We start from the raw sequence: 14,893 nt of genomic DNA, 5'->3' as shown, positions 1-14,893 counted from the left end.
CCTGTTAATAATCCTTGTAAGAATACTGGTTGCTATGGCAACACATTCTGTGGTACTACTTGACTGTCAAAATAACCTCATGAAATATCACGCTAAGAATGTTTTAGAAATTGACTTTTAAAATAAAAAGTAAATAAATCCACATAAAAACTTTAAAAGACGTGGCTAGATTTATCATGTCTGCAACAAAGGAGCCAACTTTTTCTAAATGAGGGGAATCAGACTAGTGAAGACGGACTTATCGTCTTTCTCATCTTTGGGGAGTGAGCTGTACTAGAATTTAGAAGTATTTACTCTTCTTAAGTGATGCTGGTATGGCCATTTGTGCCTAAAAAGTTAGCAAATGGGTCAAAGGTTAAATGACTCTCAGATGTTGCAGAATTTCAGTTAGCACCTGTCTGTGCTGTGCCCTCACTTATGTTAATAGCTGTGGTCAGCCCTGTTGCTCACACAAAATCACAATTCTGAAGGATTATTTAAGACAAACAGGCATTCTTGAAGTTACCATTTACTTTTTGAATATCAGGTAAGCTGCAAAACCAAATACCAAGCAGGCTAGAACAGCTATTACATATTCCAGTTTAAATATGGACAAAGTAATTATCTGTGGTGTTGAATTCAGACGGGAGTAAAACTTGCAATTTATTGTTGTTATAACTTTCTTTTTAACATGAGATTCTTAAAATCGTTCATCACTGGCTTATGTCTTCTCCTCCTTTTCTTCCTGAAATCAATAAAAGTTGCCATTGAAATTCATTCAGTTGGGGTTGGGCTATCCTGTGTAGCAAATTAACATACATAAATAAATGGAAAGTGGTTACTCTTTCTGTTTCTGCCTATCCTAGAATATTAGAATACTTTTTAAAACAAAAATAAGGTTAATTCCCTTATCACTGAGGCCGGTATGGGAGCATTAGTGCTCAGGACTGAAAGACTTCTTCTAGAACCTTCCATCCATTCCGGCTGAGGTGATAATGTAGGACAGGTTACTTTTAAATAAAATATTTGCCATACAAAGTAAGCCAACATGTTTGTTAAATTCAAGTAAAAAATGAAATCTCAAATTTTGATTGAATGTATCTTTTTCCTGCAGAAACCCTGGGCTGATCCAAGCAAATGTAGTACAGTTTTATTTTTGCTTTCTGAATGCATTAGGTGAATATTAAATTAAGATCCCCTTAGCTTATATTATTTCCTTTGAGGGGCAGTAAATTTCATTAAAAAAATTGGTTTTCATTCTTTCTGGGCTATCCTAAACTTAATAAAACAAGCTTTAAAGTAACATAATGCAAGGTAATATGAACTATGAATATGAATATATGAAGTTGCCAATTACCTAGTAATGAAGAAAATAAGTATATTTTTTGATATATGTTATTATGTTCATTCATATTTAAAGTATAATTGCAGGTAACTCAACATTAATATTTGAGCAGTTGTTGCTGCACTGCATTAAAATAGCAGTTTATCTATTGGCATTTATAAATGTGAATTTTTTCAGTTCATCTTTTCATTAAGTAAAATGTTTCTTTATGAGTGTGTTTAATTTGAAAGTACTTCTTCTTTATGCACAGAGGCCTTCTTCAATGTGTCTGTCACCGAGAGAGGAAGAAGAAGATGAAGCAGGTGAAAATACTTGTGGTCCTTCAGGTTTATGGGAGGCATTAACACCTTGTAATGGATGCAGGAACCTCGGATTCCCCATTCTTGCACAGGTATATGTTTACCTTTTTATCATAAAAATTATTAGGATAGCCTCTCAATCTCTTGTTTGTCTTACCTGTTACAATCGTTTCTATTTTTTTCTTATTCATTTCAAAAATGTTATCTTTGGTCTTTATTTTAATTTTAAAATCCAGTGTTAAAATTAAATGTTGAGATTCGGTCATCCAGGTATAATATTCATCCGGCTGAGTTTATTACTGAGATAATTTCATGTTTATTACCACCATTTTAGACAGACAGTTTTTTTGTTGTATAGCATTTCCTTCTGATTCAGGCTGGAATGAAATTTTGCAGTCCTGTGGTTTCCTTTGGGATATGCACTCTATTTTTGACCAGCTTCTAATTAATATAATGACATCTCAGCTATTTTCTTTATAGAATTAATTGAGGACATAATGCATAACTCTCTCAACTGATGTAATAATATAGCCTAAGACTTCTCTTTGAAGATTATGTAAGTCCAAAAAAAGTCCCCAAACATTTTCAAATGTTCACGATGCTACAGAGAAAAATAAATAAAGATGGGTAATATACTTCCATCTAAATCCCAATAATTCTTGGAACAGATCAGGCTGCAGTATCTACCAAGACATGCCAACAGCTGTGTCCTGAACAAGTGGTATCGTATTGCTACAGAACAGGATGATACTTCTTACTGCTTCAGGGTCCCCCTTGTTCTCTCTCTCCACTATATTTTAGCTCTCTCATTTCTGTTATATCTTTCCTGCTCTTTTCTTGTAGCATTGAATGTAGGCCTGCCAAATTTCTTTTTAGAAATGACTGTTTTTTCAGTTGCATCCTTACTTGGCACTTCATTTAAATAGCTTTGGTCAGATTCCTGTGTACCAGATTGAAATTACATATCCTGTCTCACCATCCTTTATACAGTGTTGCTTTCATACTGTGACTGTATGTTTTATTCCCTTTGGTCCAGTGGGACTTGCACCTGTTTGAAGTCAATGGTAAAGCTTCCACTGCAGTCAATGAAAACAGGATATGGCAACTAATGTACTTGAATAACAATGAGCACTGCCCTATCTTTTTATAAGCAGCTTTTGTATTTCTTTCCCATTTCAGTAGATGTTTTCTACTTCATGCTATCTATCATTTTAGACAGTTGGCAAGGTGTAGTGCTGTAGGAGTTATCTGGCTTTATAATAGGAGCACACTAGCTACTAGCTCCTCATTTTTAAGAATTTGTTTCAAAAATATTTCTTAAATGGTTATGGTTTAATTACTTGTTAAACTTTCCAGTGATGAACATATGTGACATTTAAAGTGATTTCATAATTAAAAAAATATATTTTCCTTGTCTTTTTTTAATGTAAGATATGTGCAAAGAGTGTTATAATATTGAGGAATGCATTTGTAAAATGGAATAAAGTTAGCTTTGTTGGTTGGTATCTCTTATAATGAAAGATGTAAGTTTTAAGATAGTGACTCCTGAATTACTTTGATTCTTTGTATTTAAATTTTAAACTCAACTTTATGATAACTCAGCCTCCATACTCTAAGAACTAACAATATTTTTAATTATGGATACAAAACAAAGAGTATATAGACATTGTTCTTTCATGAAATGACAAAATGCCTTTGTAGATTTGTTCTCTCCATAAAACTTCAAGACTGAGATGGTTTTGTTTTTCCCTGTTTTTCTTTCTTACAGAAGAAAGAAATTACATAGTGAAAATTCTCCAAATTGTAAAGGGGTGAATTCAGTTAAAAAAATGTATTTGCCATTGCTGTTTTCAATCTTTCAGGCTATTAGGTAATTCATTGTATCTATCACATTTACTTCAGAATGCAGCAGAGAATATTTTTTTTCTAAGGGAACCAGTACACAAATTATTGACCTCAGTCTAAAACCAATATCTTGAATTGGCTTGACAAGTTATTATATATACAATCTGCTCCAGTATTTTTTAGGTAAAGGTATGAAAAGATATGTTTCTGATATCCCATATGTCAGTCCACTAACATGTCAGAAAAAGCAGATTTTATCATGAAGAAAAAATGAAATAAGGGTACTTGACATCATGTGTTAAAAGGCACACTCTTCTACAGAGCCCAAAATTGGGAAAACGGTCTGTCAATTACTCTTGAACACCAATCACTATTTCACTTTTCCAGTTCTTTTCTAATCAAAAATAGATTTTATAGTTATATAAATATACTATGTTTGAACATCAAAGGAGAATAATCATGAACATTGATTTGTAGTTTATATACACAGTGAGAGGTATAATGGTAAATAAGAAAGTGAATTTTAGGTGAGATGACAGCAGTGTCTATATGTGACCCAATGAGCTAACAGTATTTAATATGGCAGAGCAGTTGATCTCCATGACATATTTGATTTCTTTATTGTAGTTATGGAAAAGAGGTTGGCTGGATATACTCTGAACATGCACTGTCTAATTTCTGTCTATACTGTGCCTGTTAATGTTGTTTTATAAAGGGCTATATACTAAGATCTGTGTAATCTGTTCTGCAAATATCATTTAAAACTTATCACAGTCGTAATACAGGTACTTTCAGAAGTGGCATAAGCATCTCTCTTTCACAGTCTCACAAGCAGTAGAGTCCTAGAAGAGCTCGATAGAAAATTCTTTACATGTCTTGTAAAAATTTCAGTGTTTTAGGTTGCCCAGTTTAACATCAGAATGAAGCTGACAACCAGATTCATCCATCCCCAAAATAATCAAAAGTCAGATAGCAAGGATACCCAGATGGATCTGAGGAGACCGAAGTTCAAATGCTTTTTCTTAGTTTAGCAGAGAGGGAATTCCATTTGTAGTTTTATGATGTTCCATGTTCCAGGTTAATGTGTGGTTGTTGGTTTCCTGTAATGAACCTTTCTTTTTGAGGAGAAATTCCATCCTTTCCAAAACTGGTATACACATTTCTGTGAAAAATGTTGACTTTTATTAACAGATATTTTATATCTAAAAACCCCTTTTTTAGGAAATTGCCAATTTTGTATACTCTGGCACTCAGCCAATGCAAGAGAAAAATCTTTGCTCCACCTGTATAGCTGAATAACTATCTTCTATAGATTCCAGAATTTCAAATACTCTTAAATAGAAGAAAATAGAATGAAAACAATTTTGAAAGCTTTCAAAGATGTAAAAAACAAAAGTTCTATATATTCTATTTCCAAAGCACTCTAAAATTCTAGCATCACAGGCTTTGTTGGAAACTCTTTACTTTGCAGTGACATGTCTGTTAAACTGAGACAAAACTTTTATAAATGGTATGATGATACTAGCCCCTCTCCCATGGATCTCTAGTCCTTGTAAAATCTTTCTGCAGTATCCACCAAGATTTTTAATGCTTTAGTAGTTGCATTTCTTAGCCATCACAAAAATATGCTGCTAATGAGCATTCTTCTGTGCAAGAGCGGGAATAAAAGAATACGATATTTCATATACAGTTTTCTCTCAGAGTAGCCACAAAAATAGGAGTTAAGTGACAAAGTATAACATTTAGTTGGAGAGATCTTGCTATGCCAGGTAGGTAAGTATTGGAAATAAAACTGAGATATGATCCTACCAAAATATATTTGAGCAACGCCTGCTAATGATATACAGCTGGAAGTAATGGAGTGTCATCATCATTGGCCATGAAGAACTTGAGCATAAGTTTATCAGAGAGTGATAATTCAGCTAAATATAGAACAGGAAAGTTTAGAGGTTGAAGTATTGTAATCAAGTTAACAGGTATATAGGAGCATCTCCAAAGAAACATAGGCTACCACTACCGAGTTCTACAGATAACTGGGTTGACAGTACAGCTTTGTTTATGCTGCAGCTGAAGGAATGATTGCTGTGCAGATAGCAGTAGCAGTGAAGAATGTAGGAACAGAGACTTCAGCACAGAGACTGATTTGGCTACAAGCCTTCTGAGATTGCTAGCCATAGAATCAGATTGTTAGACTGTACCACCACACTGTCATCTGCCATTTCTGTATATTGTAGTGATAGCTACAGTCTAACTATAGGTATAGGGCCACAGCCTAGCTTGCAGTCAGACTGTCAATTATTCACTAAATGTGCCACAGGTCCTATTTTTCAACCAGTGGCACTTCTATTGTGGGAATAGGAGATTGACTCCTCTGAAATACAGCCTCCAACTAACTTTCCTTCCCTAACTTTGCCCAAGTTTCAACAAGTTTTTCATCCCAATCTGCTTCTTTCTGATTAATTTCTCCAGGCCAATCTGAGTCTTACTGTTCTCTTGTTATCGTTCAGGCACTTTGCCACACTGCCTTTGCTTAGTGAGTGAACAGAGATAAGTTTCTGTCCTCACAGAGGCAAGAACAGCAAATTTAGGTTGAGTCAGGATTCATCCCTTTGACTTTTAGATAAAGAGAATCTAGATTCTGTTCCTGCTCTATGTTTGTGTATATTTATGACAGTTTATGTGGAGTGTCCTAAGCAGAAGACTACAGAGTTATGGTCATTTTGAGGTACTTTCTTTTCATCTGCTCTAACTCATACTGAAATCTTTTCAGCATAGCAATAGAGCTTCAAGAAGGTTTGAAAGTACTGCTGTATCAGAACAGCCTATAATCTAATAGTAGATACAAGCTGTGGATTTGAATCTCTAAAACAGGAGGAAACTGAACCTTGATCACATCTCCAGTGAGTGCTCCTGTATTATTTTCTACAAGACAGGCATGTCACTACCAGCTTAGTTTAAAACAAACAAGCAAGCAAGCAAGCAAACAAACATAGCTAGCCGTTTCCCCTATATCCTGGAAGGAACCTCATCCCGTAGGTGTCTGAGGCATTTTCTGAGGACAAAAAGAGCTATTGGATCACAAATTCCCAGGGAAGGCAGGGGGCCTCTATCTGCGTAGTGTATTTTGGGCACAAGGGTTCAAGCGCCTTTGGGTCTACCTTATTTTAACATAAACTAACATTCAGGAAAACACTTTAAGAAAACTTCAAGCGCCTTTGGGTCTACCTTATTTTAACATAAACTAACATTCAGGAAAACACTTTAAGAAAACTTCAAGGCATGCTGGAATAAAAAAGCTGGCTGCAAACTATGCCTTAGCAAAGGCAAAGCTTGGGTTTTCTTGTATGTGTACAGATGAGCTAGACACTCACTAAGTTCTGCCCTTTAGTAGAGAAGCATTCAGTACATACTAGTCAAAAAAGAAAATGGAATAAAAACTACAGTTTCATATATTTGGAATATGCTGCTTTAGTCAAAGGAAATATGTTTATTATGGACCGTTGCCAGGGAGCAGTGAGGGCTGGCTCCTCCCTGTGGGCCAGTGAGCCAGGAGCTTAAAGGGGCCTTGCCAGCCAGGGCCCTGTTCCACCACCCCAGTGATGGAGCAGGGCAGGCCCTGGGCGTTACAGCCAGGTTCAACCAAGAGTCCAGATTATCAGGCAAATTCATGGTGATAAGGCAGGGCCAAGTTCAAGCTGAGATGTCAGTCTGCAGGTCGGAGTCAGGATTAGGTCTGATAAGGTTAACCAGGGCCAGAAACAGTCCAGTGATCACCAGGCTGGTCTACAGTGATGAGACAGGTCCAAAGTCAAACCAGGAAGTGAGTCCTCAGATCAGGGTCCAAATCAGTGGAGTCTGTGGCCAGGCAGGGGCACAGCTGTGGCTGAGCTGGACACGAGCACCCTTATAGCCTAATTCAGAAAGGGACTGAAGGCCCAGGACTGAGCTGAAATTGGACTCCTGGGCCCACTGGAGGCCCTGGGTGAGGGTAGACAGGGCCATTACAGCCTATTAGTGGCTAAAGTGTTTGAATAAGTTGTACCCAAGAACTTCTGTCATCCCTCACTTTACTGACAACTTCATCTCTCAGTGCATTCAGTAGAAGTGCATTTCAAATTGGACTGATAAAGAAACATATCTGGCTAATATTTACGCAGCATTGAAGTTCACCAACATTAGAAAGTCTTGTGGTGCTATCTAACTTATATGTTACAGAGCAGGAAACCTGTTATCTTCTTTGGTGGATCTTATAGTTAAAGTCATCACCAGAAACATCCTCAGGATGTAAAGGAAATGTTAAGTTCAAGTTAGAGTGAGTGATTGAGTACTGACATTATTATGTGTTATTGTTACAACTGAGTTTCTTGGATTGACATCATATTGCTGCACCACTGAAAATTCAGCAGCTTGATTCCATCACTTGTACTGCTAAGATATGAAAAAAGAGAGAATCTGGATTGGGCTTTTATAACTCTTTTCTCTCTTAAGTGCTGGCAAATTAACCCAAATTTAACAAAAGTGATGCCTAATATGCACTGTTGTTCTTTGACATACACTATTCTTTGTATATCTAGTTGTTACTGTCTAGATCAATGCGGCCAAAATGAACTTTGATTTCATTCTATTGTCCAAAAGTCCCAAGGCCATCTTTCGTACTCACTGAGCAGTGACCAAGACCAACTTCCTTCATTGACCCTGAAATCATCACCTGGAAATAATTTCTGTCTTTTTTTTTTTTTTTTTTTTTCCCCCTGCATCTGCATGCCGGTTCCTGGCTAAAATATACCTGATTCTTCCTGCATGACATCTTATAACTAGTCTTTTCTCTGTTAACTCAGAGTTAAAAATCTTATTCATGCATTCATTATCTTCTATCTTTTCTGTAGTCTTCCTTTCTGTGTTGGCAGATTTCATCTTCTTAAGTTTTTCCAAATGTAGCTGCAAAAAGAAAGATTCTGCTTCTGTATTTTAACAATGTTGTACCACTGCTTACTTGTCTAGAAGCTTCACCTTTTCTATTGCAGGAAGCACAAATCCAAGTCTTTTAAGATTTTTTTTATGGCATCTACTTATCATACTTCATAGGCTATTAGCCCAATTATTCCCCCCTCCCCCAAAGTGTTACACAAATTATATCTGACTTAATTATCCATCTATCTTGACACTACTTAAAGATAGGTTTGTTGAATGGATGCAGAAGGTCACATCTTTGACATGTGAAATATAATTTCTACAGGGAGTAATATAAAAACAGATAGGGAGAGAGAGCTTTAAGATTTGAAGACAGAATACATAAAGTTTTTTTTTACCCTAATTGCTTGTTTTCTTACAAATATTGTAATTCATATCTGAAATTATTAAAAAATAGGTTTTTTTGCTTTTTTACATTAACCTGGTGTCAATATGTAAATAATTATAATCACAATAACTGTAAGAATATATGATCTTTGAAAAGTGAAATTATCTTTATAACATTTTATTTGCAATCACTAGTGCACAGCACAGAATTCCAGTACATTTTTTCCAAAGTGTGCAGGGGGTAATTTGCATGGACTAGTTTGATAGGTAATGTTATAGAGATGGTAGAGAGAGAATTATCTTTCAGGGACAATCGTTAGCCAGGAAAACTCTTTGGTGTAAATATACCTGAAATATGAATATTCAGAATAAGACTGTTACATAATTTGTAATATTTTCCTATAATTTCTAACCGTTAGTGAAAAATGTGATTAAATTATTTTTTCTTTTCCTAATTTACTAAGTTGAATGATGAGTTTATTTGAATGGGGTGGGTGTGGAAAGCTATATTACTGATAAAATTTTTGTTTCTGTTAAACTCTTGATTTAGTGTTGTCTCTTCTGCAGTAAGCTGAAGTTTTATTGGTAATTTCAGGAACATGCCACCCACACACTGAAGGAGCTACTGAAAAGTGTGATATGTATTCTGCCTAGAAAGAATCAGCAGGTGATGATTATACCCTGCTGTGAACAGTGATGGGAAATAAGTATATTGAAAAAATTGTGGCTTATTTTAGTGCTATGCTACATTTTCTGATTTTATTTTAAGGAATGAAGGCATTTTGTTCTTGCATGTAGTATGTAGCTTCTTCATTTCTAATATGACTTTCCAGTTGCCCATGATTTCAGCTGTCCTGTGGCATATGCATTTCTACTGTACTAGTATTACAATCTAGGTACCACTAGACAGGTATATAATGTAACCAGAGAGGTTGTAAAGTACTGATCTGTGGATATTTTCATTATTGACTGGACAAGGCCTAGAGCAACCTAAGGTAGTGGTGAAGATAGCCGTGCTTTGACTAAAAGGTTGGACTACATGACTTCCAGAGCTCTCTTCCATATAATCCTGTCTAAAAATCTATGTTATAATTCTATATAAAAATATAGACTTGTGAGCTCAAATGAGCTTACTTCTTTAAAATTTTAGAAATGACTATTTTCTTTAGTTCTGTGAATTACTCTTTGTCACAGAATGGCTATCATTGTCCAGGGGTGAGTAAATCTGGGTCCATTGTTGGTCCATGTTGCCTCTGGCAACAGAGCAAAATTGTATAGTGAGACTGAGAAAGAAGAGATGTGTGAAACAATACTGGAGCTATTATGTCAAAAATCATCTGAAGTACTGATTACCATACTGGTTTTTGAGATGGACTTGAATAATTATTAAAGATATTCAAATTCATGTACAAACTGATGCTGAATTGGACATTTCCACATTCCTAACTGAAATATGGCACACTGATCAGGTGAGAAGTTCTTAAATACTATAAAATTTTTTTTTTACTTTGTGGTTTGCAATTTTGTGTTAACCAGAATTAGACATTTTCAGGGAATGTTTTTGCTTTCAGTACTGGATTTGAATTGCACAGCAAATAGATAGCAATAAGGCATAGCAAATATTTTAGTACATGAAAGTTCACTTTGCAATAAAAACTCATGCTTGAACTTCAGCTGCTTCATAACAGAAATATTAAAATAGTCTGTTGAAAATTGAAACCTTACTTAGAAGATCTTGGTTAATCTGACCAAACTGGGTTTACTGTTCAATATTACGTTTTTGTGAATAAAAGCTATCATATATACTTTGTTGTTCCCAGGACAGTAATGAGAGGAAAAGAGCTTATGGACAAGGAGACTGGTATTTGAGGTATCTGGAGTAAAGAGATCAGTTCGTTGCTGGTATCTGGGCACTGAGACTACTAAAGGGATTAGTCATTAAGTCATGCTATGATAAGGTAGCAGCTCTTGAGCATATAACTATCAAGGGCTGTTTTAAGGCACTTGGACATTTTGGGACTTTTTTATGAGCCTAGCAGCTTTTTTCCTTTTTTTTTTTGTTTGGTTTTTTTTTTTTTTTTTTAGTACAAATAAAATATATCTCACAGCCACTGACAGACTAACGCTGAAAACTGTGAGAGATTTTTTTTCTTCATGAGTTTTTAGTAGCAGGGAAATTCATGGCTTCAGAGAACAGCGAGAGTAAAACCCTGGAGAAGTCTGTAAAATTGATAGAACCTCATTTTTCCCTGGACCTGACTTACAATTGAGTATTTAGAAAGATTCCTCTTGTAGTGTGTAATGGTGAATCCTTTCCTACTGTACAAAGGAAATTGCATGCCTAGGGTTTACTGCTATGTCTGGCTGTTATATTTCACTGAAAACTGTTTTTATTGCCAGTACTCATTATATTGAGGCTGAAAGGGACATAAGCCCTGATTCAACAAGTTATGTACACATACTTAAGCATAAGCATTAATGTTCTTAATCCCATTTGGGCTTCCATACATCCAGAACCTTATGAGGAGAAATTCATTTATCAACCAAAATGCAAACCCAATCTAAGGCTAAGAGTTTCATAAAATCTGAAACTGTTATTACTTTCCCCACTATTAATCATTCCACCACTATTAATCAAAGCTAGTATGAATTCATAAATCAGAAGTCAAAGAAAATGAAAGTGAGGTCAAGACTGCTCCATATTTGAGATATTGAAAGGAAGTATGTGAGACTACATCACTGTATATTTTCATGGTAAGGTATGTTGGATCTGTTTATTGATAGAAAATATGATCTGCCAGTTCTAGCTAAGTAAGCCTTTTGACTTTAAGGCCTCTACTGATTGCTTGAAAGGCATTGCAGCTGGGAAATGAGGAATGCCATGTTTTATGTTTTTTCTAGCTAGGATGGTGATAATTATTTATATTGCTGTAGAATGTAAATGTCCTACTCACTTTCCAATTACAGAAAGAATAATCAGTCTTGGTTCATAAAATCTTAAAATAATAAATAGAAATAATAGAAATATTCTAGAGAATAGTTGTTGTGTTACTTCAGGAAAAAAAGGGGAGATAACTTTTTTTAAAAACGTGTTATAAATGTGTCTTCCTATAACCTGAACAACTCACCAGGCATTTTGCAGGATTTTTCAACATAAAGGATATAAGTGTGAATAGACTGAGGTAAATTAATAAATTGATAGCAATAAAGTGACTCTGTGTTATTTCAGAGGGTGACTGTAATTTTATAACATCCTAATTTTTCATTCTTCACATTTTATCCTGTGAAAAAGAAAAGAGGAAATAAAATCTTTCAACAAGATTAAGTCCCATTTAATCCTACCTAATTCAGAATTTAGCAAAAATTAGGTCCATAAATCTCATATACTGTTTTAGACTGCCTAATCCTCTAACTACCTACAGCCCACCAGCTTCCTCCCTAGTCAGCTTTAATGTTTGGCAGATACTTAAGTTTAAGTTCTGTATACACATAAATCATTTTGAATAAACTGTCATAATCCAATTATATGTGCAGAGATGCCTGAATTCTGCCTAATTTTGGTTGGTTTCATATAGTTATTGCTTTTCCATTGTGATGAATAAATACTGACAGCAGAAAATTCTTTCAGAAACCCACCTGAGTGCTTTTGCTCCCTGTGTCGATGGGAACATGTAGACATCTCTGAAGATGTACAATTGATTGCTCTTTTATGTTGAACAGGAAGCCACTGGAAGCCAGCCAATATGAGACTTCAAGCAGAAGGGTGTGTTTGACTTTGTGCCCAGCCTTAGGGCCAAATGTTTGTATAAATTAGAAAATGAGTGCCACTACAGATGACACACAACTGACAAAGCAGAACGCCTTCCTGTGCTCCTTTTGCCCACTTCCAAAGTGGGCTGATTCAGTATACCTTTTTCTTTTCTTTTTTCTTTTTTTTTTTCTTCCTTTTTTTTTTTTTAACAAAATAATGGGTTAATGTGCATGAGCTGCCTCTTAAAAATAGCTATCTTAAATCTTCCTGATAAGGACAAATTTTTCTCATTCAGGAGTCTATGACCAAAGAAGGACTCTAGACACTCCACGGTGTAAGTGGCTAGAATCCCATCATTTTCAATCTGATTCAGGTGTTTAAGACTCAGAAAGAGAGATCCACAGGCAAATGTTTCCTTTCGTCTGGCTTTAGGTGGTTCCACATTACATGCAGGCTTTCTGAATTATAAATTTCTTCTTCTGGACAATTCTGTGTTCTCATCATGAAATTATTAAAGGGTCTTTATTTTGAAAATTAGTTGACTGTATGCTAACTCTAAGCATTTACCTTGCTTTTTTGAAGTCATTAAAATTATTCATAAGTTGAAATAAGAAATTAGCTTCGTTGAATCAGAACCAAAAAGCAATAGAGTCACAAGACACTTAGTTTTGGGTACTTTTTAACATTTTGTTTGTGTGAAACACTGACACAGTAATTTGTTCACATGTAAAGGAAGATCTGGGGCAAGATTCCTGGATTCTGATAAATACTATGGTGGCTGTTTTGAAACTAGAATTCTGCAGTGAGCCTATACAAAGTTACCTACCAATTTAACTTCAAATTGCATTAAAAATGTGACCATCAGTTCCCTTATAATCCTCATTCACTTCATTTGTCATCATGTCATCTCCACATTTTCAGATTCCATGGTGGAAAAAATAATGATGAGTATTTGCAATAAATAAGTACATTACCACACCATAGAAATCATTCTGGTAACAATTAAAGCTTATTTAAACAGAACTTAAATACAAAACAGTGGGACTCCTTATTTAGAGAGCCAGAAGGAAGTAGTTTGGTATGGTAGGGAATGTTTATTAGCTGAATGTTTCCACTTCAGTGTTGAGTAGTGAATTAGGTAACTATGCTGATGTATTTTCCTTACATTTTAGTCTTAGCTAATTGAGTTCAACATAGCCAAGTCAATCCTCATAAAATCTCTGAGTATGTAGGCAGTACCATAAGATAGTACTGGATTGTAGAACTTGTATCCATAAACCTACATAGCCTTGTTATAAGTGTTAGCATTTTGGGCAAATTTTTGGGCAGGAAAATTTGGAGTTCATAGGGTTCCATTCAGAGCTATGGTTCTGAATAGGAAATTATTTGGTTCTTTGAGAAAATAGAAGATATGGTATAACACTGTATTAGAATTTGTGCATGTTTGTCTGTTGTAACGGTACATTTTTCTAATTTATTTGACAAATTTTAAATCCTGTAAAAACTTTTAATATGAAATTGGTTTCCTTTTGATTATCGCTTACTGCCAGGTTAATTCAACAACTACTGTCATAAATATGCACTAAAAATATTATGCTTAGTGCAGATACTTAAAGATTATTTGTCTGTAATTAGGAAGTGCGTGCCAAACTTTTCACGCATGCTGGGAGCTTTAAATAACAATGTAAGTATATTCTTCTGTCATTGATTTTGCATCTTATTTTCTTTTCAGCTATGTAGTGGATAAAGGTATTATTCATAACAAAGATGTTCATTTTTGATAATTTGACTTTCAATAATTTTAATATTTGAAAAAAGTCACCATTCTGGAACATTTTCTTGTTCTTTCTTTCTGTTTTAGTGTGGGAACACGTGTAGGAGGAGTTTCTGTTAAGAGAGCCTTGGCTTACACTATTGCAGTAACAACTTTTGTACTAAACAATTAAATTTATATTTCTTCATATCAAACTGGAAAACTTTTAGAAATGGGAAATTCCCTTTCCTAAAATAAAAGATATTTATTTGTAGCTTTTATTAAATTCATTTTCTATGTCATCAGGTCATCAGTTTCTAACAGTAAAAATTTGTAGAAGTATTCAGACTTGAACAAGCTGCACAGGCAGATGTAGAATATTTTCTAAAAAATAAACGCACAGATTGTTAGTAACAAATGACAGATTAATAAACTTAGGTGGCAAAGCTGGGAGTCCTTCAAAGAAAATGTCTTCCATAATGTCTTTTTACTGATGTCATCTACCCTCTGGTCAAGACAGTTTACAGCTTTATGATTCTTTTCTGCTTTGTGTTAATATTGAATACCTAGATAGATCCAGATGCAAAATACTTCATCTGTGTGCTAAAATGCCTCTGTCTCCC

The 14,893-nt window shown here is 34.9% G+C and overlaps 1 protein-coding gene across 1 annotated transcript in view; it reads left to right on the top strand.

The window, feature by feature from the left end:
* Window positions 1–14,893, top strand: part of ANKS1B (ankyrin repeat and sterile alpha motif domain containing 1B) — a 434,784-nt gene that overhangs the window by 104,363 nt on the left and 315,528 nt on the right. The window contains exon 9 of the mRNA XM_026123167.2: window positions 1,575–1,715. Coding sequence (XP_025978952.1) covers window positions 1,575–1,715 — 141 coding nt within the window. The remainder of the gene's footprint in view (window positions 1–1,574; window positions 1,716–14,893) is intronic.

The sequence above is a fragment of the Dromaius novaehollandiae genome, chromosome 1, assembly GCF_036370855.1.
Source record: "Dromaius novaehollandiae isolate bDroNov1 chromosome 1, bDroNov1.hap1, whole genome shotgun sequence".
Taxonomy (NCBI): domain Eukaryota; kingdom Metazoa; phylum Chordata; class Aves; order Casuariiformes; family Dromaiidae; genus Dromaius; species Dromaius novaehollandiae.
The sequence above is the reverse complement of the archived record's forward strand: the minus strand, read 5'-3'. Positions and strand labels throughout refer to the sequence as shown.